The sequence below is a fragment of the Suncus etruscus genome, chromosome 12 (assembly GCF_024139225.1).
Source record: "Suncus etruscus isolate mSunEtr1 chromosome 12, mSunEtr1.pri.cur, whole genome shotgun sequence".
NCBI classification, from domain to species: Eukaryota; Metazoa; Chordata; class Mammalia; order Eulipotyphla; family Soricidae; genus Suncus; species Suncus etruscus.
In genome coordinates, this window is record NC_064859.1 from 54,215,869 (window position 1) to 54,242,712 (window position 26,844).

The following is a 26,844-nucleotide window of genomic DNA, read 5'->3' on the forward strand; positions in this document are numbered from 1 at the left end:
AAAATTCTATCTGGATCACTGGGACCAATATTAGGAATCTTTTGCTGCTCTAACATAGAACAGGCATGAGGTGGCAAACACATCCCAAAATTGACATAATTGACTTAGAGGATAATAGTGTGTACCATTGTCAGTAGGAATTGGGGTTTTGTGGGTGTAATAAAAAAAGGTCTGCAAGTAGTTTCAGAGGTCATATATTTTTTTTTTATTTTTATTGTGACTGAAGTGCATTACACAGAATTATTTACGGTACATAGTGACAATGAATGAAGGGAATTCCCACCACCAATGTTGTCCTCCCTCCACTCCTGTTCCTAGCATGTCTCCCATATATCCCTTCTTTACCCCCTCCTCCCCCAGAATACTAGTGTGTCCACTTTACAGCTTGTTGTAGATTGGGTATCTATTCATTGACTTTGGGTTTGGTGTTCCAGTCTGATCATTTTTTATTTTCACTACATGTTCATATGACTGGTCCTGGTATCATCATTTCCACTCTCAATTTATGAGGCTGAATGATTCAAATTATGTGATTCTGTTGGAGATAAAAAGGGGAAGGAAAAGAAAAGAAAAATTTGGTATCAACTACTAAAAAAGAAAAAAAAACACAAAATAATATCTAAAAGAGTGAAAAAGAAAGAAAAAAGTGGAAGAAAAAAAAGAAGGAACATAATACCAAAAACAAACAAACAAAAAAAACCAAAACAAAACAAGGAAAAGGTATTCTGGAGTGGCAGGGTTTGGTGTTGCCTCCTCCTCCTCCTCCTCCTCCTCCTCCTCCTCCTCCTCCTCCTCCTCCTCCTCCTCCTCCTCCTCCTCCTCCTCCTCCTCCTTCTTCTTCTTCTTCTTCTTCTTCTTCTTCTTCTTCTTCTTCTTCTTCTTCTTCTTCTTTTTGCATAGGCACAGTAAGTATTGGGGAAGGAAGGAAATTCCCATAGCCTATGAGATTCAGGGTTTCTCCACTCCTGAAGCATACTGTCATGGGAACAACCACTGGCTCCATACATAGTCATTGCTGTATCCCAGGGTTATTTTTGTGGTGTCAGGAAACTCCTCTCAGTTGTGATGAGAAAATCGGGCCACTGTAGCTAGCAATCTTGGTATTTGTGCAGGTCCTAGGACAAGGTCTAGGATAGAGTCTTTATGGGTGTAGAGGTTCTGTTCCATCATTGTTGGTGTGTTCAGTTTTCTGTGTCATGTGCTCCATGTTTTTGCTCATTCCCTAAGCCTAAGTCTAAAAAAATTATGGTTCCAAAGGTTCTGCTCAGTCTCTGTTGTCAAAATTGGGCCTCTGTACTAAGAAATCTTGATTTTTGTAAGAGTCCTGGGCTACAGCCTAGGGTAGGGTTTTCCTGATTGGTCTCAAGGTAAGTTCTGCCTAGTTACAGTTGTCAAAGTCAGTTTTCTATAGTTAGTGCTCTTATTTTTCATAGTTATTTTTCATAGTTCAAAGGACGATACATCTTCTGATTTCCACTTAGTGTTAGGTGATGTGATAGGTCTTAGGTCCTGGTCTTAGGTCAAGTTGTCATTTCCTTGCTGTCCTCATTGTCATATTAACACTGGCACAAGTAAATCTCCCAAAGGAGCTTAGTTCCTGGTGTTGTTGCAGGGATCTGTTTCAGTTCTATGTCTGGGATCTGGGGTTTGAGAATGAACTAACAGTGTCCGATCTCGTGGAGACTGAGTTGTATCCACATGACATATGTCCAGGATGGAAGGCACCCTTGTGTAAAAAGTGTAGGAGAGGGGTAATATATAAGAGGAGCTATATACATTGTATAGATGAATTGTTTATGGATTAGGCTTGGCAGTCAGAGGACCACTGTATAGAAAGTAACGTTCACATATACACTGACTTCAGAGATCTATTTGAGTGCTATCCTCCATATATAGGGTATTCCATTTCCTTTCCTATAAATAGTCAAGAATTAAGAATATTTTGGACAATGTTAAAAAGGGTATTTGTTGCACGGGAGCAAATGCACCCACGCACTTTTGAAAATGGTTATCAGTAAGAAAAGATATACCTAGAGTAGGTCTGGTATGCATATGGGAATTTTCCTTTGGCTAGCTGTCCTGGCATGTGGGTCTCTGGTATGGCCAGGTAGCTTGGGGTAGGATCTATAAAGATTGGCTTGTGAAGTCCTAACATGTGGCTTACACCAGGTGGTTCTTACAAAATGGTGTCTCTCCCTGCTCAGAACCTGAGAAGCCTGCCATATGGCCTTTACAAAATGGCATTTTATCACAGTTCCCTGCCCAGGACACTCAAGAACACTGTGTCTCCCCTGTACAGACTCAGTCCCAGTCAGAAAACAGTGGACATGAGGGCTGAACAGAAGTTCAGTTCCTTAGCTTCCTGTTGCTCTGGCTTCCATGTAAGGAGGGAAATGAGGCTCATTGAGCTTAGTGCTCCTTGGGATTCAGGGAAAGAATCTGAAGGGTCATGAATGGTGATGATGAAAGTTTCTCTTTGCTTTTTCAGGTCCCAGGGGAGTTTACTAAATGATCCAATCTCCCAATCTCTGGGAGAGAAAGTCACCATCACTTGCAGGGCTAGTAAAGCATTGGCAGTTATTTAATTGGTATCAGCAAAAACCAGGGGAAGCTCCTAGGCTTCTGATCTCTGCTGCTTCCAATTTACACAATGGGGTCCTTTCCAGTTCAGTGGCAATGGGTCTGACACAGATTCTTCTCTCTCCATCAGCAGCCTGGATGCTGAAAATGCTGCCATTTATTACTTCGAACAGCAAAGTTGTTACCTTCTCACAATGATACAGGCCAGAATATAGACCCCCAGAAATGAGCTGCATGAGGTTGGGTGGACCCAACTGCCTCCATTGGTTCCCCCATCTGCTGAGAGTCATAAAGTCAACCTCATCAGCAGGACCAGACAGGAAATTAGCAGAAATTAGCAAGTACAGAGCCTGATATCAGCATGAAAACAGGGGAAGTTCCTAAGCTCCTGATCTATGCTGCATCCAGGTTAGCTTCTGCTGTCCTTTACAGGTTTAGTGACAGTGGATCTAACCTGGAGTCTGAAGATGCTGCCACTTATTATTGTGAATAGGCCAATATTTGAATTCTCACAGTGATACAACCCAGAGCTGAAATGCACAGAAATGTGCTGTGTGATTCTGGCTGACCCCAATTTCTCCTTTTGCCCACACTGCTGACACTGTAGATGTAGCCACACATTGACATGAGCAAAAGTTCTGGGAGAAATGTAAGGGACACTTTAAGGTTCAATAACTCTCATTCTATCTCAAAAGCACAGGTATGACAATACAACTGCTGATTAAAGTTATAAAGATTATATTTCTGAAGAATGTGGGTGATGGTGTCACCGAGAATCTCAACTGTGAGAAACCTCAATGTCTGGAGTCCAGCAATACCTTTTCTCGCTCAGTTATTTTCTTTGCCCTTGAGACATGGAATAAGTTTGTATTTGTTCTTCTTTGGGCTTATTGAATTCAACATGATCCCCCGAAGTTCCAACCTGGTTGTTTGTAAATTGCATGATTTCATTTTTCATGCAGCTTCTTGGGATTCCATCAAAGAACATAGTCTAGAGTCTGGACTCTAGACCATCCTTGCTCACAGACATTAGGGATGTGAAAAAGAAGGGAAGAAATCTAGGACAAAAGGAAGAAAATGAGGTTTAGTATTGGTGGAACCGGAGTCATGGGCTTCAGCTATATCAATGAGAGAGTGGTACAATTCTAGATCCAAACACATACACAACAACACTGAAAATATGAAATCTGACTATCACCACCAAACTGTAACTCTTCTGTCAGGAGAGCAGTTGGGGGCATAGGAAAGGGCAGAAGAGTGCCAGGTGACACTGGTGGAGGGAAATTGACACTGATGGTGGAATTAAGGTTGGAATATTAAATCCCTAACTCTCAAATATCCATACCTTTGTAAGTCACAACATTTTACTAAATAAAAAAATCAAATAAATTAGGCATTTCTTGACAACAAAAAGAAAGTTTAACAATACTTATTCTTTAATTTTTTTATTTTTTGTTGGTGTTGGTTTTTTTTTTGGGGGGGGGCGGGGACACAACCAGCACTGCTCAAGAGTTACTCCTGGCTCTGTACTCAGAAATTACTCTTGCAGCGTGGGTGATCATATGGTGATAGAACCCAAGGTGGACAAGTGCAAGGCAAAGCTTCTATCCACTGTACTATCACTATGGTTCCTAATTGATATTTTTAAAATAATATTTTGTTACATCATAATGTAGTGGTAGGGACCTCCTAATGTGGACCAGAAGGAGAAACAGGTTTCTCCTTCCACACCAGTGTGGAAACAGAGGGCAATGTCCTCTGGAGTCTTGAAAGTTAGGACATCCCTTCTTGCCACCAACTGCTCCAATATAAGCTTCTTTAGATAACAATGACACAAATACCTTAAGACACTTAAAAGATATTTATGAAACACTGAATGGATTTAACTGAGAATACATCTGGCCCTGCAAGTGATGGTGAATTTCTCTCCCAGAGATGTTGACAAATATGGAGACTAGGTTATTTGATTACCGCCCTAGCACTTGAGAGAGAAAATAGACATGCTCATTGTCACCATTCATGACCTTCAGTTTCTTTCCCTAAATCACAGGGAGCACTAAGCTCAGTTAGCTTTGGTTTCCCTCTTCACCTGGAAACCAGAGCAACAGTAAGCTAAGAAGTTGGACAGAGGCCCTCATGTCCACTGTGTTTTCTGACTGGGACTGAGTTTGTACAGGGAGACACAGTGTTCTTGAGTGTCCTGATCAGAAAGCTATGAGACGTGCAAATGAAAGAGCCTGGTCCTGCTAGGCAGGCAGATGGGTGGAGGGTTTGTGTGCACAGAACAGCTGAGGGAAGGCTGGGAGGTGTATGTCCCTCAGGGGTTCCAGAACTTTGCTCTCAGAGAACATGCTATTCTCAGGGGAAAACAGGGTCTCCATTGTGGGAATAGAGGGCAATGTCCTCTGGAGTCCCAAAAGTTAGGACATCCTTTCTTGACTCATCTGTTCCAGTACAGGCTTCTTCAGACGACACTGACGCAAATAGTTTAGGACACTGAAAAGAAATTTATGAGTCAATAAAATGTATATAACTGAGAAAAAGTCTGTTTTACTTTGTTGAGATATCACAAAATAAAAATTTCTACAATGCTTTTACTTATAAAAATTTATGTATTTTAATTTAGCTTGTTTCTTTTTAAATTTTTTATTTTGGATTCTCTTAGATAGTGATCTTAGGACCCAGAGGTCCCTTAGTCATCTGGTCTGAACAACTCATTCTAGGATCAGGGATGCAAATATACTCTGGTTTGTCATACATCTGTAAAATAACTTTTTCCTTTTATCTTTTCTTAGATAATTAGTACATATACCCTTAATTACATCAACCCTGGCTCTCAGGTGATTTATTTTAAACTCTGGCTAATAAAAGTAGCAGGGAAAGCAGCAGAGAGCTAGAAGCTTGGCTGTCAGAATAACATTCAAGAGGCTGCTCAACAATCTCTGACCAAAATACATTTTCTCCCGTGCTTTTGTCTAGCTTCTTGTTCACTGTCCTTGCTGTTGACCCATCTATTGTAGGGTCAGCATGAACATGAACTTAGAGAATACAATGAAGTGCAAGTGGCTGAAAGCAAGATCCCAGGAAACCAGCCAAAATCAAGCCATAGAATTTACACCCACTATGTGGTCCAGCAGCTGGGAGCCTGCAGCCTATCCCTGGGGTGCAAATGGGGTCATGTGGTATGTGGCTGAGTTAACACCACAACCAGTTCCTGAAATCCCTGGATTAGAAACTATCATTAAAATCAGAGTTGCACTCAATAAAAAGAATCATAAAAAGTATGGGCTCATGGTTCACAAATAAGTACCATGTTAGAGAGTCACTAATGTGCCAATTTGTGCCTTCTGAGATTCCTACACTTTTCTTCACTTCTAAGACAGTAATCCAGTACTTCAACTTCTGTCCATCAGCTTCTGCCAACACTTAGTCTTATCTCATTTTTCTGGTCTCTCTCTCTGTAATTTCTATGTCATCTGTTCTTTGAGCGTTGATCATATGTGTTTCAAGGATTCATAGTGCGGTCAGCCTTGTGCTAGGAAAGTAACTTAAGTCCTGTACAATCTATGACCCCTTAGAGCACTGTTTATATATAATTTATTTTAACACAATTTCACTATATGTTTCAACTGGATATGCAATTTAGGTTTATTCTCTCTTTATGACAACTTTTATTGGAATAATGCCTTGATTTATTGGATCAAATCTCTAGTGCTTGTGCACTTTTGCATATTGAGCTTTGTTTTGGGGTGCTTCACAAATAGGGTTGAGGAAAAAAGAGCCTCCTCCAACAATTCTCAGTACCTCTATGAATGGTTCACTGTAACAACTGAAGGATACAACACTTCTCGGATCCTGCAGAACCTGGGATCACAGGGATCACACTTGGGGTGCTTGAGGCATCCACAATGCCATAACAGTTTTTTTTGGAGGATGATACATGTGTCACAAAACAAACTTGTTTGGTGACATGCAACGCAAGAGTCTTAACCTCTGTACTATCTCTCCAGATTCTCAAAGTTTTCTTGTTATGACAAATTGTGCCAAAATTGTTCTTTCTCAAATGATATTCAAATTAAAAATTATTGAGGTCGGAGTGATAGCACAGCAGTAGGGCATTTGCCTTGCACATGGCATACACAGGAAAGAACCAGATTCGATCCCCATCATCCCATATGGTACCCCATGCCTACCAGGAGTGATTTCTGAGCAAAGAGCCAGGAGTAGCCCCTGAGCACTGCCATGTGTAGCCCTCAAAAAAACCTAAAAAAAAAACAAAAAAGAAATTAAAAATATTAATAGTCTTTGTTTAATAAATAGTCATTTATTAAAGAAGAGAAAATTTATGTCATTCTGGATTCCTTTATGGTATATAAAGAATTTTATCTTTTATGCTGTTTGCTTTTAAAAATCACTTTTGAAATTTGGGTTTCACTTTATGTACTTAGTAAAATGCTACTTAAGCAAAAAAGGCCTTTAGCATAAGACCACAGTCTGACCTTATAGAAGTCTACTTGAGAACTCAAAACATAAAGATATTTGTTTATTTTTTTAATAATTTCTTTATTTAAGTACCATGGTTACAAGCATGTAATTGGGTTTTAGTCATGAAATGTACAGCCCTCTTCTCAGTGCAATATTTCTGCCACCAATATTCTCCATTTCCCTCCTCCCCTATGCACTTCCTATCTTGGACACAGGCATTCTATTTCTCTCACTCACTATCATTGTCAATATTTGTTAAGTATGTCATTCATACCTTTACTGACAAAATATTATGGAGGAATATTTTTCAAATGCATTAATGTCAGGATATTGTAATATTAATAAATACAATGCTATTATTATATATTATAATAATATATTATTATAAACAATTTATATATACTATATATAATAAAGTATAGTGTACTACAGCGGTCCTCAAACTATGGCCCATGGGCCAAATGCATCCTACTGAGTACTTTTATTCAGCCCACCAGATGGTTTTGTCACTGTCACCTGTTTTACTTTACAATGAACTAGTCACTTGTTGAAGTGTGCAAGTGTGGGATGTGTGCCTCATCCTCCACTTTCTGTGTTTTGAATCCTCTCTTCAGTCTAGTCAGGGGTCCTCAAACTACTGCCTGCCAAAAGCAGGCCCCTAGTTACCATTGTGTAAGAACTAAGTTTCCCCAATACCCTAAGCCTAAGGAAAACCAAAGTTGGTGTCTTCCAGAAAACTTAAGGGTTGAGAGAGCTCGGTATGTTCTAAAATGGCTCCCTTAAAAATCAAAGTTTGAATTGAATAACCCTTAAATGTTAGGGTTCAAATCAGAGTAACCCTTAATGACCAAGGTTTGAACCAAAGTATCCCTAGACAACCAAGGTTGAGTCAGAAAAGTCAGTGATTAATTAAGACATCTACACAATGAAATGATTTTACTGTTAATGTTCTTTTAATGCTTGTAATTTCTATATACTACTTGAAGATATGACTCGGGTCCTTGCCAAGACTCCCTTAGGGGGATGAGGCTCGGACCTTGATTAGCCAAATAAACTCCCTTTTGCACCTGGCATTATCGAAGGTGGTCTTTGACTCTCAGCGCTAACGTGAATATCAACTTGAACCCTAACAATTGAAATACTGGCAAGTTTGTTGACTTAATTTTACTTGTTCTTCATTTTAAATACTGTGTTTTTTACTTTTTACTTCAAAATAAATATGTGCAGTGTGAATAGGAATTTTTTCAGAGTTTTTAATTTTTATTTTAATGATGTAAAGTTTGACACTTCACAGTTGATGGTGAACTGTCAAAAAATGTTAAAAAAGTTAAAAGTTCCTTAAAAGTTCCTTTTAAGTTCTTTAAAAGTTTGAGGAACCCTGGTGGACTATACATGTTATAGTATTGTGTTATAATTCTGATATAACATGCAAAATGCAGATATATCAAATCTACTATACTTAGAATAACATGAATAACATATATATACATATATATCTATATCTATCTATCATCTATCTATCTATCTATCTATCTATCTATCTATCTATCTATCTATCTATCTATCTATCTATCTATCTACCAAAATGGCATTGTAAATCACAGAACAACATTTAAAAAATCAAAAACCAGCCCAGGTATGGGGTATGAAGGCCGGAGGCCTTCTCCCTAGCTTGGGGGGTGCTTGGAGGTCTGGCAGGCCCCCAGCCAATTTCCTATTTCTCCCCTGGACTCCAGGCCTTTCCTGGGTGCTGGCTCACGTGGCCCAAAGTGGGATTCAGGTGAGACCTTTTAGGGGCCCTAGGCTTCCCCCCCTTAATCTAGGGAGGAGGAGCACTGGGAGGAGCAGGGCAGATAAGCTGGTTTCCAGTTCTCTCTGATCCAGGAGGCCAGCTCTTCCCAGGTATAGGGTTAGGGGACACTCCACACCGAGGCCTTCTCCCTAGCTTAGGGGGTGCTGGGAGGCCTTGCAGGCTCCCAGCCGATCTCCTCTTTCTCCCCTGGACTCCAGGCCTTTCCTGGGTGCTGGCTCAGGTGGCTCAAACTGGGATTCAGGTGAGACATTTTAGGGGCCCTAGGCTTCTCCCCTCCTTAAATCTAGGGAGGAGGAGCATTGGGAGGAGCTGGGAAGATAAGCTGGCTTCTGGTTCTCTCTGATCCAGGAGGCCAGCTCTTCCTGGGTATAGGATTAGGGGACACCCCACACCGGAGGCCTTCTCCCCAGCTTGGGGGGTGTGCTGGGAGGCCTGGCAGGCCCCCAGCCGATCCCCTATTTCTCCCCTGGACTCCAGGCCTCTCCTGGGTGCCAGCTCAGGTGGACTCTATAGTGGTCCTCTTGCTTTCCCCCTTTTCTTTCCTTCCTCTAAGGGACACATGGGGCAGAGGGCAGGCCGATGCAGCACTGGTGTATGTTGGGACATTCACTGGTAATTTTTTTCCTCATTGGTCTCCATTTTAAATATCGTGCAGGGGCTAGTGCCCTCGTGCGAACGTTATATATTGAAAAGAAAAATAAGAGTATAGACTCTCAGGCTGGAAGGAGACCAGTCCTCTTTTCCTACTTGTTTACTCTCAGCGTCCTCTTGACCTCTTCCTTCCTTCATTGTGTAAATGTGGTTGCTACCATACTAGGTTTCTGATTAGTTCCCACTCTAATGCATTTCCCTACAATGGAACTGCAGGGAGTCATTTTGCAGACTCCAGAAGGCTAAATCACAGACCACAGGGGTGTCCAGGATTCAGTAATCTCCTCCTGACTATCTCTAATGACATTAAAGGGACATGCATATCTTCTTTGAATATTGTAGATATATTCCCTCAACCACTATTGCTATTATTGAATATTCCCTTAAATGGTGATAATTATGTCCACTGTCTTATGTCAGATTGTTTATTTTCCCCACTTTTTATCTTCTCTTTGTGAACTGTTCAATAAGGAATTTTGGTGGAAGAGTTCCTCAGTTTAATGCTTATGTTTGAACCAAGTCATGGGGAATATTGGACTTGTTCTTGCGGTCCCCATATGCGCTGATAAAGCCTTGTGGCATTATTCCTTATTTGCATAGGCACATTAAAATGGAAAAATACTATACATACAAATAAGTTCTTATCTAATAGAGTTAGGAACACACAAATCTTGTAGTGCAATGGGACTTTACACCCTGAACATTGACATAATGACCTGGCACAGGCCTCAGAAGAATGGGCATTCTCCATTCACCTCAGAACCAGGGAAATCATCTATGAAACATCAAAAGTTGTCTATAACATCACATAGAAGTAATCCTCTACCAGGGAAGACCATACTGCTGCTCTGACATCGGTCTACTCAAAAAGAGTCTTCCCTTAACACTGAGAAGACTTAACAACAACATTAACCTACTTACTGAACAGGGCTTTCTGCATTGCCCTTTAATTGTGAGTGGAAATTAGAGGACGCTCCGCACCACCCTGACTTCAATGTAGGTTATACAGATTCCAGGATCTTCAATACAGAAACATGATACCAACAACAGAGAATGTGTGAAAAATAAAACTAGTGGCACTACAGACAAGGACCTGGATTGGAAAACTAGTTGGCTTGGAGCCTAGAGTTGGTCTTATACCAGGAAGCATCAGGGGTAGGGTCTCCTTGTATTTAGGCCAAGGCTTTTCCTTCCCATGTCTGCCATATTTTGGTGAGCCTATGCAAACAATAATTGCCACTCTAACACCATTTTTACTGTGCTCCTTTGACTCTAAACCTTAGCAAAAAACCCACTTAAACATTTGAGGTTAACTTAAACTAATATGCATGTGCCTGGAAATGTAAAAAACTACTATGCCTTCAAAATTTAAGGACTTACATAAATTTTATAGCTTTAGATTGCTTGGTGTTCCGCTAAGAAATGTTATAATGTACTAAATCTGGGGACTTGAGGGACAAAGTAATTGTACATGGGTTCGGTTTTATTTTTCTTAATGTTCCTTGAGTGTAAGATCAAAATTAAGGTGTCAGCAGGGGGATTTCTTCTAAGAACTCTGTTTTTGGGTGATTGCCCTTTCACTGTAACTTTACCTTGTCCTCTTTCTTTGCATCATTGTTCACATAATTAAAAATAAATAAAAATATCAAAAATCAAAAAATTATTCCAAAAAATTCTGAATATACATATCATTATATATTATGTTATATCATATATATTGATAGTCAATCTGGATTATATGGCAAAATTCATCAATTTGTTGGATTTAGCTGCCATGAACTTTATACTCACTGAAAAATGTAAATAAATGTGCTATTTATTGATCTTAAATAAGGCCTACAGAATCTTAGTAAAGTGGGTGTTTTTTTGTCTGTCTATTCAATTTTTTTTCATATGTTTAAACTCATTGAACATACCTCTCATTATGAATTCAATTTATTGGGCTTAGAAAAAGGCAATTTTCAATTAAAATTTTGCAAATATAATGCCATTTAATATCAATATCATATATCATATTTTATATTATAGAAACATAATATCACATTATTATATTATTGTGTAAGTTAAGAAGTTGAGATTTGAAAAAATACCCATCTGTATGGTTACCAAGTAATTTTCTCCAAAACTCAGAATTTAAACTGTAAATTCCATTATGCTTTCATCTCTTCTTGCCAATAACTGGTCTAATAATTGGGTCAATTAGAATCCACTGATACATGTAGACAGGGCAGGGAGGATTATGAGCACCTTCCTGGTGCATCCCAGCACAGAGGCCCCCATCCCTCTGCTGCTCTTCCATGCCAGGCCTGCACCTCTGAGCTCGGAGGTGTCTGACATACTGCAGGGGCTCTCATGGTCCAGAGCCCACAGCTGCAACGTACTCCCCTGAGATCTCTAATGTCTTCCTTTTCACAGACTTCAAGAATCTGCTGTCTCTCATTAGAGAAGAGCATGTGTGGGCATCTGGCCAAGGCCAGGCAAGGAGGTTTGTGTTTAGGGCTATATCACTGTGCGAGGATACTTTGTACCTTGAAAGCAGTAGTAAACTCCAACATCCTCAGGCTCCACTCTACTTATTTTAAGAGTGAAATCTGTCCCTGAGCCACTGGCACTGAATCTATCTGGGACTTCAGGGTCCCGATTGGAAATTTTATAGAACAGGCGCCTTGTGGGCTGACCTGGCCTCTGTTGGAGCCAGTTAAGATAGGTATTTCCATCACTGTGCAGCAGACTTTCACTGGACCTGCAGGAGATGGAGGCTGATTCTCTGGGGGCAACCGACAGGGATAGTGGGCTCTGGGTCAGCACAATATCACCTCTGCCTCCTGGAAAAACTGAGATTTAAAATCATAAGTTTACATTAAAACATTAGATGTCATTTGTAGTGCTGCCTGTCTGTGTGGTATTTTAGGTAAAATACTGTCTCCACAGTGAAGAAGAGACAATAGTGATAGTGAAAGAGGTCTCTGAAGTCTACACGTGCCTGCTCCACTTTCTCATGTTTTTCCTCTCACTGCCCTGACCATTATATCTCAATCCAAAGAGAAAAGCACACGAGCCTGACACACAGTCAGAAACACAAGGGCACCAGTGGATCATAGGCACATCCCTCCTGACCTTATCCTCCTTTCTCTGTTCCTGTTGCTCTTACCTGGAAACCAGAGCATCAGCAGACCCAGAAGCTGAGCAGGGAACCTCATTTTGAGAGTTAAACTGAGAAACCCTGATACATGAAATCCAGATGAGAGTTGAGTTTTATGTCCAACTCCCAAACATAGATCCTCCCTAGGGGAGAACATGCAAATGCATGTGAATATGTGGTTTTGAAAAGACCTCCCACAGAGGTCACATCTCTGTGGACAAAGGGAGGGACTAACCTGTCTTCTGTTCTATGAAAAACAGTGAAAACAATGAGGGAAGCTGAATGGTAGCAGTTAAGTTGGAACATTTTTCTATTACTGTGGCTGATACATTTATGTGTCACTAAATCTCTTATGATTAATACATTTCTGACTAATTCCATTCTCTTGCTATGAGATATATGTCCAGGTGAACTTATGGCAAGCAACTGACAGAATGATCTGTCTTCCATAGCTTCTTTTTGTGTAAGACAACTCCCCCATTCATATGTGCAGTTTTAAATTAGAGGATGTACATGGGAGAATCAAGATTTTCTTGTATTTAATGTCATTAGGTTAATAGATTCACATTGCTATTAAAGGCAATTCAGTTGCCTTTCCCTAGTCCCCAATGAACTTAATTCATACTGGCAGGTCTGCGGATTGAGTTTGACATAGATAAAAAAAAAATTCCCATTTTACTGAGATTCTGCGGGCCTTATTTAAATTCCAAAAATGGCACATTTATTTACATTTTTTAGTGAGTATAAAATTCATGGTAGCTAAATGAAACAAATTGATGAAATTTTCCATAGAGTTCAAAGATACTGTTAATATTTCTGGGTGCTATTTTGAGTTATATAAAATCTAAATGAAGCAAAAAAGATTTCTGCATAAATATCTTTGTTAATTTGTAATAATGTTAAAAACTTGGTTTATATATTTCACCTTAATATGCTACAATACATCATATACATATAAGATAATCTTGTAATAATTATGTATTACAAACTATATAAATTAGATAATTACAATTATATAACTATAAAAGCTTTACATTTCACCTATATTCCCCCAAATATTCAAATATCCAAGCCATATGTACATACATATATAACTGGCCCTTTAAAAATGGTTCAGAACTGTAAGAATTCACTTCTAACCACATGATTTACTTCACTAATTAAAAATAATACTCTTCATATTACATATATAAGTGAACATTTGTTTTTTAATTTTATTTTTTGGGGGCAATTGGGCCACACCCGATGATACTCAGGGGTTTCTCCTGGCTATGCACTCAGAAATCACTCCTGGCTTGGGGGATCATATGGGACACTGGGGATCGAACTAGGTTTGTCCTGGGTCAGTCTCGTGCAAGGCACGAAAACTGGGGCTGAGCCATCACTCCAGCCCCTTACTTTTACATTTTACTTAAAAAATAAGCCCATTTTCCATTCATTTTATTCCCAAAGACACAAGTTCATCTTAAAAAATCAGGCCAATGCTCTCCCTGATCACCATTAGCATCATCCAGTAAGTGAATTTAGAAAGAATAAAAAACAATAAAGAAAAGGTTAATGATTCATGGGACAGCTTAAGAGAAACAATTATCAGGATTGCTAAAGGAGGTGGATAAAATATTGAGAAAGACGTTTTGACAGTAGAGACGACAATCAAGAACTTTCCCAATCTTCAGAATTCCAAAGAGAACAAGCAGAAAATTCCCAACAGAGTAATCTCAGATAGAAACACACCAAGACACATACTTATTAAAATATCAAAGTTAAAGATAGAGAATAATTATATGAGAAACAAGAACAAAGACAAGGGTTACCTACCAAGGATGGTCTATAAAACACATAGCAAGGACTGAAACATAGAATGAAATTTAAGCTAATACTTGACCTGAAATGGATATTTAGTATCATAGACACAAACATTGCTGGACACGGATCAGGATACCACTGATCTGATCCATGATTCCTTCATGCATCCCTCATCCAAAGCAAGGCAGACTGGGGTCATGAACTCTGAACTCCTGAATCTGTTGGCATCCTTGAGAGCAAGAGTGGGGAGAGGGGCCTTTGATCACTTAGAGAGGTGCCACTGTGGTCCAGTGTATAGGATTAGACTGAAGAAGAGGATGTTTAGTGACCTTACCTCCTTACCGAACAGTGGTTATGTATTGCTCCTTCGAAGAGAAAGTGACCTTATGGGCTATGGACTAGGTTAAGGCCAAGACTCTGAATAAACACATGTCTATTAGAGTCAATTCTTCTCAAAGAGGAAGGAACAAGGCAAAGCTCATGGATCTGTTATGAAGTGCAGAGGCAAAGGTTAGAAAAAGTAGTATAGGGTGAAGATCGAGGCATTGCTAGTTGCATAACAGACCAAGGAATCCCCATGTTCTCTCATGATGGCAAATAGTAGAATTGAAAACACGATTAAATAACTCATGTGCATCAGAGTGTCTAAGGGACTGACAGAGACAGCACAGATGGTTGCTCTTAGATATTTAGGGTTTGATGCTTACAATTGTTTTTCCCTGAAGAATTCTTAAGATAGATTTTTTTCTGATAAGATAACAAAACAGGATTCAGTTTCCCCTTTAAGGTTTATGCAACTATGATGAAGGAAAAGGTGCATTTCTCTTTTCATAGCAGAACCAGAACTGCCATGGTCCCATGTAATACTGAAGTTGTTTCTGCTCAGAGAGGACATTGAGTGGCCCTGGGACCCAGACATGGTGAGCATGAGTGTACAGCCATTAGCAGACACTGAGCATAGTGAGAAGTTTGCTCAATTTCAGCACATGGCACAACCTTCCTGTGTCCCCATCATTCACAGACAAACCTTGAGTTCTCTGAATAACAAGATATATTCACCCTTCTCAGAAATAAAAAGGAATTGGATTTAGAATTGAGTTTTTAAAGAGTTTTTCTACCATCTGCTGGTCAGTGTTACAGCAACTTTATGTACTTTGGAGGTGGGATCTCCAAGAATTGTCTATATTTTGGTTAAAGACACAGTAGAACCAGCAATCAATCCCCTCTTGTTCGTTGTTGTATATGTTATTGTCTCATAGTCGAGGTCTCACATCCACTTGGTTGCAAAACAGATGCACCAGAGGTGCCAGCAGCACAAGCAGCACCTGAAGGTCAGTTTCACCCCTCCCTGAAACTGTCCAGTTCTTGGCAAGCTCGTGCTGACTATAAGCTTAGTTAAAGAAGTTTATTTTATTATGATGGTCCCAGGATATCTATGGGTCTAAAGCATTCAAAAATGATTCATTGGGGGATGTGGGGGGTGGAATTCATTGGCGTTGCATTTATGCTCTAAAATCACAATCCAAAGTGTCAATAACAATCATTGAATTAACTGCATTACATTATAATGTTTTAAATAAGACATGTTTACAGACATGCACAATAAGGCTCAAACTCAGTTACAGCACACACACACACACACACACACACACACACACACACACACACACACAGATTGTCTCTATTAAGATCAGTGTCAGGCCATGCTGTCTGCTTTCAGAGATACTGGGGTGTAAATCCAAATGTATGAGGGATTTTTCACCCAGAGTGTCTCATGGTTTTACAGGGCCAGACAGATGCCTGGAAATGGGGATGGTGTGTGGAGACACCAGGCTAGCTGTGTGGTGTCCTGGAGCCCTGTAGCTGCTCACAGCTTTTTGACTAGTGAGGCCAGGTCTGTGCTTAGTGACAGATCTCAGGACCAACCACAGGGACCGGTAGTACTGGTGTTCATAGGATCTGTCTCTGACTTCTGGAGACACATCAGGGAGTCATCTAACTAAAAACCAATTTCTTCACATTGTATACAAAGAAATTTGAAATAATATAGTTTAGGTATTAATACTCTGTGTTCAGTTCTGCTTACATTCTCTAGAGTGGTTTGTCTTGTCTCTTGCATGTTAACAAATATTTGTTTTTAATACTTTATAAATCCCACTGATGCAGAAAACATAATTCAGTTGTAAATATCTCTGTCTTTATTAAATCAGCACAGCTATGATTATGTGCAAGATGCTGAGCTGAGGCAGAGAAAGGGTTCAGAGCCTTGTCATCTCTTCTGACTTTCTATCCTCTTAGTGGTTGCATTTGAAACATTTTTTGGAGGATAGAAGAAGCTATTAAAGCTAGATTATACCTCTGTTCAAGCAGTTTCTGGAATAGTTTTTTCCCATTACAACTGGTCTAGACTTTGGAAATTCTGCATATGCCTTAATAGATTTGGCTTTATTGAAGATAATGAAATTCATGGCAAGTGGAATTAAAATTGTGTTTTTCACCATATATTTTAAAACAAAGAAAAATATGGCTTAACATAAAGACTTTGTGTCTCTTTTCAAGAAAGGCAAGTCACCATCTCAAGAAAGAATTCCATTCTCAGTAGATGAGAATAATCCCGATTAAGAAAGAAAATATGACAGTTCTGGGTATCTGACTTTTATAGGTTTAAGTTACTTGTTCCTCTTTCTGTAATCCTATTCTATAATAAGTATCAAATTCATCTTCCACTAGGAGTAGTGATTTTATGTGATTTAAACATTCTTATTATTATGACAAATTTTTATAAAAAGTGTACATTATAGAAAATGTAAGAAAAGCTAAAATTAACAAAGCTGACAAATCAAACACAGAAAATAATTTAGATGACAAGATTTTTGGGATATATAATCTAGCATTAATTTTTTTTTTTTTTTTGGTTTTTGGGCCACACCCAGTAACGCTCAGGGGTTACTCCTGGCTATGTGCTCAGAAGTTGCTCCTGGCTTGGGGGACCATATGGGACACCGGGGGATCGAACCACGGTCCGTCCAAGGCTAGCGCAGGCAAGGCAGGCACCTTACCTTTAGCGCCACCGCCCGGCCCCTCTAGCATTAATTTTGATCTAAACACACACATGAAGTATGATACAATATCATGATCCACTGTGATGTCTTCAGCCTATAATTTTGTTGTCTGTCAACTGAATCCAACACACATAGCACAGAGTAGCTGATAACCTGAAGTTCTTAGTTAACACTATCTCTGTCTTTATAGCAAGTTGAATCAAGAGTAAAACTTTAATCCCAGGTGTGGTATAAACAGACCCTGTGCCAAAAAAGGAGTAGTGGCCTTCTCAGTGACCTTTCATTTTTGTCTGTGGATTACTGAGTCTACATTGATTAGGTTGTACATTTTGTCTTACAAACTATAGGAGATGATAGCTCATATCCCATCTGAGAGTCCAATGAATAAGTCTATTTCTTAATGGATCCCCAGTGATACATAACTTCAGCATTAAGAAGGAGAAGGTCATTTGTGCCTATGCTTCCTGTTGACTATTGGACTTTGTGCTTCCCTTTTGTGCTTCAGTTCATTGAAAAACCCTCTGCATATCACACAACCTTTCCAAAGCCCATGTATGTATGTGATCTCTGTGTCAAGATTAGAGGACAAGCTCAATTCTGCATTAGGCAAGTGCTTACTATGTAAGATTATAATATAAACTTTGGGCTCCAAATGGAGGATCTCTTGAGGTGCAGGTCTGGAAGCAAACTTTGACACAGAAAATAATCCACACAGTGAAAAAGATGTAAGAATGGGTTCAGGAAATTCAGCACTCAAGCAAGGAATTTCATCACATAAGTCTTCTCCTAAGAAGGAAAGCAGCTTAGTGGAGGAAGACAGATAAAGGCTGCTCTGAAATAGAGGACTGTAACCAGTCATTAAATAGGTCAAGGTTACATGGAGATGATTTGCATGTCTGATCACCTTTTTCAGATTCAACCAGATCTTTCATAAAGGGGACACCTGCTTTCTCTGGTAATCACAGGTGGATTTTTCATTAGTCTGCTCTCAACAACACAACTATCTCAGTAGACCCACCCTCACTTGCCATCATCGAGAAAACAGGGATTATTCAGTAGCCATCATAAACAAAGGGCTACATTAACCATAAATGATGTTGAAAGGCAGGGTGAATGCAGCACACAAGTGGCCTCATAGAAAACATGAGCCCAGCACTGAGCAGTTTCTGGCCCCTGGAAAATGACAACTATCAACTATGGCTTCCCTTTTTTGGGCATGAAGCTTTAGCAACCCAGAAGATTGGGTCAGTTATTCTACTGTGTAGAGGTTATTCAAAGTCAATTTGATCATTGTGTTTCCCAAGGACCCCACACAAAAGGAAACTGAGCTTTATATCTTTTGTGTGGGTGGCTAGTAGTTTGTCAGGGAGCCCTCTTCAGTGACCCACTACTTCCTCTCTGGTCTTGTCTTCTGGGTTCAACCTGAGATCTGAATTCCACTAACAGTGAACTTGGTAACAAAATGGGGCAGAGAGCACAGCAAATATTCTCCAAAGAACACAAAAGATGGCAGGCTGATCCCTCATCTCATTGAGTCCCCAGAACCTGAGATCCAGGGAGTCCAGAAGTCAAACACTCACTAAAGCTGCACTGAAAATCTTCAAAGAATACAAACAGATGTTTACTTATTAATTTTGTTTTGGGGCCACATCCCGCGGCATTCATGGCTTCCTCCTGACTTTACACTAAGGCATCATTCCTGGCAGTACTTGGAAGGCCCTAAGGGCTGCCAGGAATTAAATCCTGGTTGATTTTTTGCAAGGCCAGCACACTACCTGCTGTACTATCACTCTGAACCAAGAAAGTAGGCATTTAGACATTGAGTTTTTTGTTTTCTCTGAAAATATATATCTTACTGACTCTGCAAACTAAACACTTAAGTTAGTTAATAAAGCATAATATAAGACTCAGGGTACCAACATGCACAGGCACCCTGACCCTGTTTCTCTATCCTCCTTTTATTTAAGTAGTTTCATTTAAATTAAAGGTAATAGTCAATGTGTTAGTTTTGAGTTGACATCTAAGTCTGCACTGAGTCAAAGAACACCTCCCATAATGCATGCAAGGTGCAAAAGGGAGTGTATTCAACTAGCTGAGGTTCATGTCTCATCCAATTAAAGGAAACTTGACAAGGACACCAAGTTAAATCTGCAAGCTTATATAGAGTTTACAGGCTATAAACTCACCTCAAGCATTTAATTGGTTAATACAATAAAGCAAACATTTCTTCTACTTGAACAGAAATTACATCTAGAATCGCATCATACTCAGGGCTGATGTCTCAACTTATTGCTGAATCAACTTTGTGTCAGGGTGTTCTTGACTGGTGGAACATGTCCTTATCTGGTGGAACATTTGGACCCACCTAGTTCTTCCATATCAGCTGAACAGGGAGGGTCTTGCCCTTTACAGGTTTTGTACATTTTACTGTTTTATCTTTGGGCTAACACCATCTGAGAAGTAATAGAGTGGTAAAATATTTTACAGTGGCTTTACTGGGGGCTTAGGATCACCTTAGTCCTAGGCCCAGAAAGCTTTGGTTCTCACAAATGGTACTGTCATGTACAGTTTCATGCATACATTGTCAACAATACTTGATGACAGTTTCATGCAAACATTCACCCAAATATATCCCAATCCCCAGAGGACTGAGTTAACTCCAATGGCCCAAAGACCTCTCCTATTTATTGAAGACCAACACTATACTGTCCTTGCCATTGGCCATATTTATTTCCTGATTCTTGAGTTTACTAAGAAGACTTTCATGGAGAATGTGAAACAATTAAAGCATACATTAAATCTAAAGTTTGAGGACAAAAATAAGGAGGTTAACTGGTCACCTGGGATAAAATGTAAAGAGACTGTGGTACATCAGATATGAAATTTTCCTCAACACTCTATAGACTTAAATTCTTTTTTTTTATTTTATATTTTTGTTTTTGTTTTTGAACTGCATCTGAGGACTCCAGGTCTTACTCCTGGCTCTGAGTTCAAGAATTACTCCTGGTTAGGTACTGAAACTTTATATGCTGCTGGTGGGGATCTGATCCAGGTCAGTTGTATGCAAGGCAAGCATCTTGTCCACAGTTCTATTATTCTAGCCTCTAAGAATTTATAAAATAAAAAGTCATGAAAGAAAGTCAAAACTTATGTACGGAGTACAAACAGAACAAAGCAATTTGAACAGGTCACATTTGTAGACATTCTGGAAGTGTTAAAACTATGGAACATGTAAAGGCCTCAGTGTTTTCAGGGATCCTTGGAGGGACAACTATTGGATCAGATATGATTTTAGGGTAGTGAAATTTATCCATTGGTCACAACCCATCACACATCAGTTTAAACCCTTAGGTTACTCAGTATTGAGGGGGAGCCCGTTTCTCCATTATGGGTTACTTTTAAATCAGACCTCAATTTCCAAAGCCAGATACTGGAGAGATGTTGGACTGGAAGCAAAAGTCAATACAGGAAGTTATCCAGAAACCTTATAAAAGGGTGAAACAAGTACTGGAGTTCCAACACACAATCCTTCTAATCCTAAGAGGCAAGCTTCTTCTTAGGGTAGTTGGGAAACACAAGAGAGAATTTTTCTGAGACCTGGGGTGTTAATGGGAAGAATCAGACTATACCATGGGGTAAAATAAGTGGTCTAAACACCAATCCAAGGTATTACTTTCAAAATTTTTTCCAACCAATATGTAGCAAGGTGTGTAAAGACAGGTGAGATAATGCCAATCTTACATTCACAAACAAACCAATATGCCTGGCTGGTTAGGCACCTAGGCTATGCTTTAACTATGCCTTAATGCTCACATACATTGCTGGAGATCAGGCTGACATGGGGAAATAGAGCCTACCAACTTTCCCAGAACAAAAGAGGCATCAGAGTGGCACAGAAAATGATAATGATAGATGCCTATGGTGCCCCAATATACACTTATCTATGTCTGCTCTCCACATCTGGGCCTGGTGGACATGCCTTGTCTAGGGCATCCTTGATCCATTTGAATTTTGTTACTTGTATTATGCAATATGTATATCTTTTGCTATCTGTTTCCTGAGGCAAACTGAACAATGTGCATGGAGTCCATGACTATAAAAACTCTAAGGATCCTAACCTACTTATCGGAGTGGTTGTACAACAGCATGCTGGCTCAATAAACCCCCTTTGTGACTTGCATTGACAAGTGGTCTCTTTGTTTTACCCTGTGTTGTTAGCATGAACCTAACAGATGTATACTGAGTGGAATGGCATCCAGTTAATCCCACAATTTTGATAAAGGGGTACCAGTGTAGGTGTAGCAACTGTGATATTGCATCCCTGAGGGAGGCATGTGGACTGATCACAGAGGGTATTCTTGCACAAGTTAACCTAGGTCTTATGGAAAATCTTGGTAAGTATGGCCAAATTTTATAAAGAATATGACTATTTTCTCTTAGAAACAATTCATGCTTGGACACTCTTGGGTTATTTTTCTCTGATCATCTGACCCTGACTAATATAATCACTGTAGTTTCTATGTTTAACACCATCTAACATTGTCACATCAGCAGAATTGTTTTCATATCTGTGATGCTGGAATGAGGGTAAGGAAGAGAATTAGGATTTCAGAAACACCTTTAAGAAGAATCTCACAATTTCCAGTACCTCACAGCTTGGCAACATCTGACTCTGAGGAGGACCAGCTGGGGCTGCCCAGCCTCACACAGCTCATCTTTGGGGGGTTTGTGTTGTGGCCTGTATCACTGTGATAGGATAATTGTCACGCTTCTGACAGTAATAAGAGGCAGCATCTTCAGACTTTAGGCTGCTGATGGCAAGAGTGAAATCTGTGCCAGATCCACTGCCACTGAATCGAGATTGGACCCCAGAGTGCAAGTTTGATGTATCATAGATCAATATTCTAGGAGCTTCCCCTGGTTTCTGTTGATACCAGTTCAAATACTTGCTAATGCTCTGACTGGCCTTGCAAGTAATGGTGACTTTCTCTCCCAGAGATGCAGACACAGATGGAGACTGGGTCATCTGGATATTTCCCCTGGCACCTGAGAGAGAAAATAGAAACACTGATTATCACCATTCATCACTCTCCAATTTCTTCTCTGAAGCCCATGGAGTGTAAGCCCAGTAAGCCCTGGTTTCCAGCCTCACCTGAGAGCCAGACCAGCAGGAAGCTGAGGAGCTGTACAGGGGCCCTCATGTCCACACTGTGTCCGACTGGGACTGAGCCTGCACAGGGAGACTCACTGTTCTTGAGTGTCCTGGGCAGGATCTCTGAGACTTGCAAATGAGAGGGGGCTGGGCCTGTTGGGCAGGCAGATGGGTGGAAGGTTAGTGTGGGAGCAGCACTGCTAAGGGAATACTGAAGTTTCCTGTCTTCTGGAAAAACAGAACTTTATTCCTCTAGAACATGATTGTTCCTGGGGACACAGGAGGGCACCAGTGTCAGTAATTAAGATGGTGTCCTCTGCTATTCCTGAGAGTCAGGATATTGCTTCTTGCTTCCTCTGCTCCAGTGACTAGCACTGATATACCCTACAAAGTTTTTTGATTTTTCATCTGTAGATATACATAATGTAAAGGAAGTTTCCTCCTAACTCTCATAACACAATATCTTATTTTTTGACGTTTTCTTTCCTTTGACTTTCCCCCATGTTGTGCTCATAGGACATAGTAGCCACTCAGAATAGCTCTTACTCATCTGGACAAAGAACTTTAATGCTAGGTCATCCATGCAAAATACTCAGGCACCTAGGAATGAAAAGGGAAATCAGCCCCCCCCCCCCAACCTTGGCGGGTGCCCCGCCCTTTAGGGAAGTTGTCACTGCTTTGGCCCCACCCTTAAGGAAGTGTCACTGCCTCGGCCCCACCTCTACCCCTACCTCACGAATCATTGGTGTTATCGTAGCGGAAGTCCAGCCCTCAAGGACTCTTCTTCCCCTCCCACTTCCCATCCTATATAAGGGGGTGACGAGGGACCCACGAGGTCTTTGGTCCCCTTTCTATTCTGGGGGAACTTTGACCCTGGCCATTTGACTGGTCAGTATTAAAGCACTTTTCAAAGTATCTGCTGGAACTCATCAGCCTCTTCATTTCTCTGCGCCGGGTAACTAAATTAGGACTTCCAGACCTTTCATTTTGGCGAGCCAGCCAGGAGTCCTCATTCCCGGCATGGAGTTATGAACAGGTGTCTGGTGAGTTCTGATGTGTATGTGTGTGTGTGAGAGCGCGCGCTTTGCTTCATGTCTGTGACCAGCGGGAAGCTGACTTTGTGGTGGTTTGGCTAATGTTATGAGCTCTTTGCTCGATGTGGAAACCGAGTAGAAGCAGACTTTGTTTCATAGGGGGGTTAGAGTCCCCCCGGGTGACTAAGGAATCTTCCACCTGATGCGTTTCCAGGTGTGTGTGGTTCCCCATCTGATGCGTATACCAGATGGGCAGGAAAAGTTGATGAGCTTTGGCTGCTTAGGTCACGACCCTGGTGGTACCCCAGGGGTTTAGTAAGAGCAGCTGGAAGACGTTCCGAGCTGCTGAAGAGGTTGTCTGTCTGTGATTTTTGGAGCTCAAGAACTTGGTCATTGGCATAGTTGTCTGTCTAGGATTTATTGTAGGATGCAGAGATTACTTGAACGCATTTTGCTTGGTTATTTGTGGCGCCTGTCTGTCTGTTTGTCTGTCTGTTTGTTTCTTGTCTGTGTGTTCTATGTTTTTTTGGTCTGACCACGGGACGCAAGCCCGACCCCCTCTCAAGGGCCGACCCCTGGGGAAAGAGGCCGACCGCCGGTGAGCCCGCGTCTCCCTCGCCCGTCAGTCATCCCAGCAGCGAAACGCGCGACCCCCGCCGCCCGCGGCGCGGCGACAGGGCGCGCCTAACCCGCTCCCCCCCCCTAACCAGGAAGCGGGCGCGTGCAAGGTCCACGCTAGGGCATGGCGGAAAGTGTTCTATCCTGCCATGTGTTCGGGCCAAAAAAAAAAAAAAAGAGCAACTGGCCGTTTTTTTCTAGCCGAAAAAAAAAATGCTTTTTAAACTCACCACGTGGTGAAGAAATTCACCACGCCCCAGGGCAAACTATTGTCCTCCCAGCCTCACCTGGCTGGGGAATGTAGGTCATTTACATATCAAAGAAAAATCTAGCAAATGGTTTGGAAGTCAGAAAAAAATTTTTTTAAGCATTTAAATTTCTAACTTAAAGGTTTCTTAAAAAAATTAATAAAAGAATGTTGCAAATTACTGTTGTTATTTTTGTTTGTTTGTTTTTCGGTGCACGTGAAAATTTTTAGCAGCGGAACCACTGCAAAAGAATGAGTGGCAAAGCTTAAAAAAAAAAAAAAGGGAGGAAAAAGAGAAGGAGCCGAATGGTAGGGCGTTTGCCTTGCATGCAAAAAGGAAAGTGGTGTAAAAGAAATTAAAAGGAAAGTGTGTAGCGTTTGCCTTGCATGCAAAAAGGAAAGTGGTGTAAAAGAAATTAAAAATGTGTAATAAAAAATGTGTATAATCAATCTAAATAATTATTAATATGTCTCTAGGTTAAAAAAATGTAAATGTTTTTAAGCATGTTCTATCAAAAGTAGTAAGCATTCATTCTTTCTGGTTTTCAACATTAATTTGTGTAACGTAAATTGCTGGTGTTTAGAATTAAGCATAATTAAAATATTTTGCAATTTTTCATTATTTGTTACCAAAAACATTAATATTTGTATCACAGGAGGTTTTATAAAATTGGTCATGGTTTTAAAATGTATAAAATATTTCGTTGCAGAAAAATATTCTAGAATTATCTAAGTAATTTAAGTAATATTTGCTTTTTCTCTTCTCCCAGAACCTTTTAGTACCATTTATATCATGGCATCATGTTGCTTTGCACAAAATACAAGCAAATGGCTTTTCTCTCTGCATGAGGAGTAGTCCTCATGCAAACAGAAAATCAAAAAAATTAGTAAGGGAACCCCAAAGCCCTCTTTCAGAGGAATAATTGGAGTTGAGGTGATGTGACAAGCAGGCACTGGCGAGAGACTGAAATAAATGGCCTGAGTAAGGAAATTGAAGATTTTCCTAGAAGATCATCACAGCCTGTGGGCCCTGCTCTCCCCCTCTATCTCAGGAGAAGAGAATTCGAGGTCAGTCTCTTCCAAACCTGGAGAGGAGTGGAACAGACAAGTCACCTCTAAAAATTCCTGCAGAGGGTGAGATGCGCAGCCAGAAGAACCTCATGCTGAACCGACCAACTCATCAGCCAAACCTGAGTGACTGTGAAAAACCTGCAGTGTCCACAACCTATCCTCAGAAAAGCTCTGTAAGTAATGGGGGTGCCCCAGATGGAGATTTCTCCAACAGTGCTGTATATGTGCAAAGGAAAAAGCCAAGTTATTCAAATACCGGGTAAGGTACAAGGTAAAGGTGGAGAGAAAAACCATTTTTGGTAGCTAATTAAAATTCTAGTGGGCCTAACTTAAAACCCACTTCCTTGAAGTAACTTATGTGAAAATGCTCTTACTAGTTGTATTAAACCAGATCATAAACTGTAAATGCAAATGTTAGTCTAACTGAAGTAACTCAGAGCTGTGTTTATTCATAATGTTATAATGCTGTGTTTTCTGTTGTCTAATTTGTGCTATCATTACAGACAATAAGAACAGCTGTGCCATTCAAGTTGTGCTATTTACTGCTCCAAGGCCTGAGTGGGTTAAGTAATATTCCCCTGTATAATTAATCTAATCCTTTTCAGGTGTTAAAACTGCAAAAGTGAACCAGTTAACTGCTCCTTTAGGAAAATATGAGATTTCACCCTATCTAGAGATTAAAACTGCAGTCCCCTGTCAGCCTGAAGTAGCTACAGAAGATTGATCTCCGACCACGTTCCCTCTAATAACTTCTAGGTGCAGGAAAGGCAACTGAAGTTTAGGGCTCTCTACCCCAACAGCTGTTTAAGTTGCAGAAATGAAGAAAAGAAAGCAGAAACCTCCTTATTTTCGTTGTGGAATTCACAGCCTATGTGAAAAGAACTGCTGTCAAGGTGAACTGCATGCTTCCTGGGTTCACGCCTTCCATCCAAAACCTGAAAAGTGAAGCACACTGAGGATCCTCTCAAGATACGGGTCCGGCGGGCACACTTCAGCCCTAATGCACTCACTAACTCTGAAAATGCTCTCCCTGGCACTTGCTAAGGAAGGGCTCGAACTGCTTACCTCCGGTCCTCTACTTCCCATGTGTGTGTTTGGGGGAGCCGGAATGGGTGTGTAAAGCAAAACCTCAGCCTTTAACTCCCTCTTGGGGGTGGGGGAAATTGGCCTCTGGCTGTCCCTG

General features: G+C 40.5%; 2 gene segments (V, D, J or C); both read right to left on the reverse strand.

The window, feature by feature from the left end:
- Nucleotides 1-12,028: 12,028 nt before the first annotated feature.
- Nucleotides 12,029-12,729, reverse strand: LOC126024182 (immunoglobulin kappa variable 2-30-like). The segment is given in 2 exon segments: nt 12,029-12,354; nt 12,681-12,729. Coding segments are annotated over 2 exon segments (375 nt in total).
- A 9,521-nt stretch (nt 12,730-22,250) lies between these two features.
- On the reverse strand, nt 22,251-22,746 carry LOC126024183 (immunoglobulin kappa variable 1D-33-like). The segment is given in 2 exon segments: nt 22,251-22,585; nt 22,692-22,746. Coding segments are annotated over 2 exon segments (384 nt in total).
- Nucleotides 22,747-26,844: the final 4,098 nt, after the last annotated feature.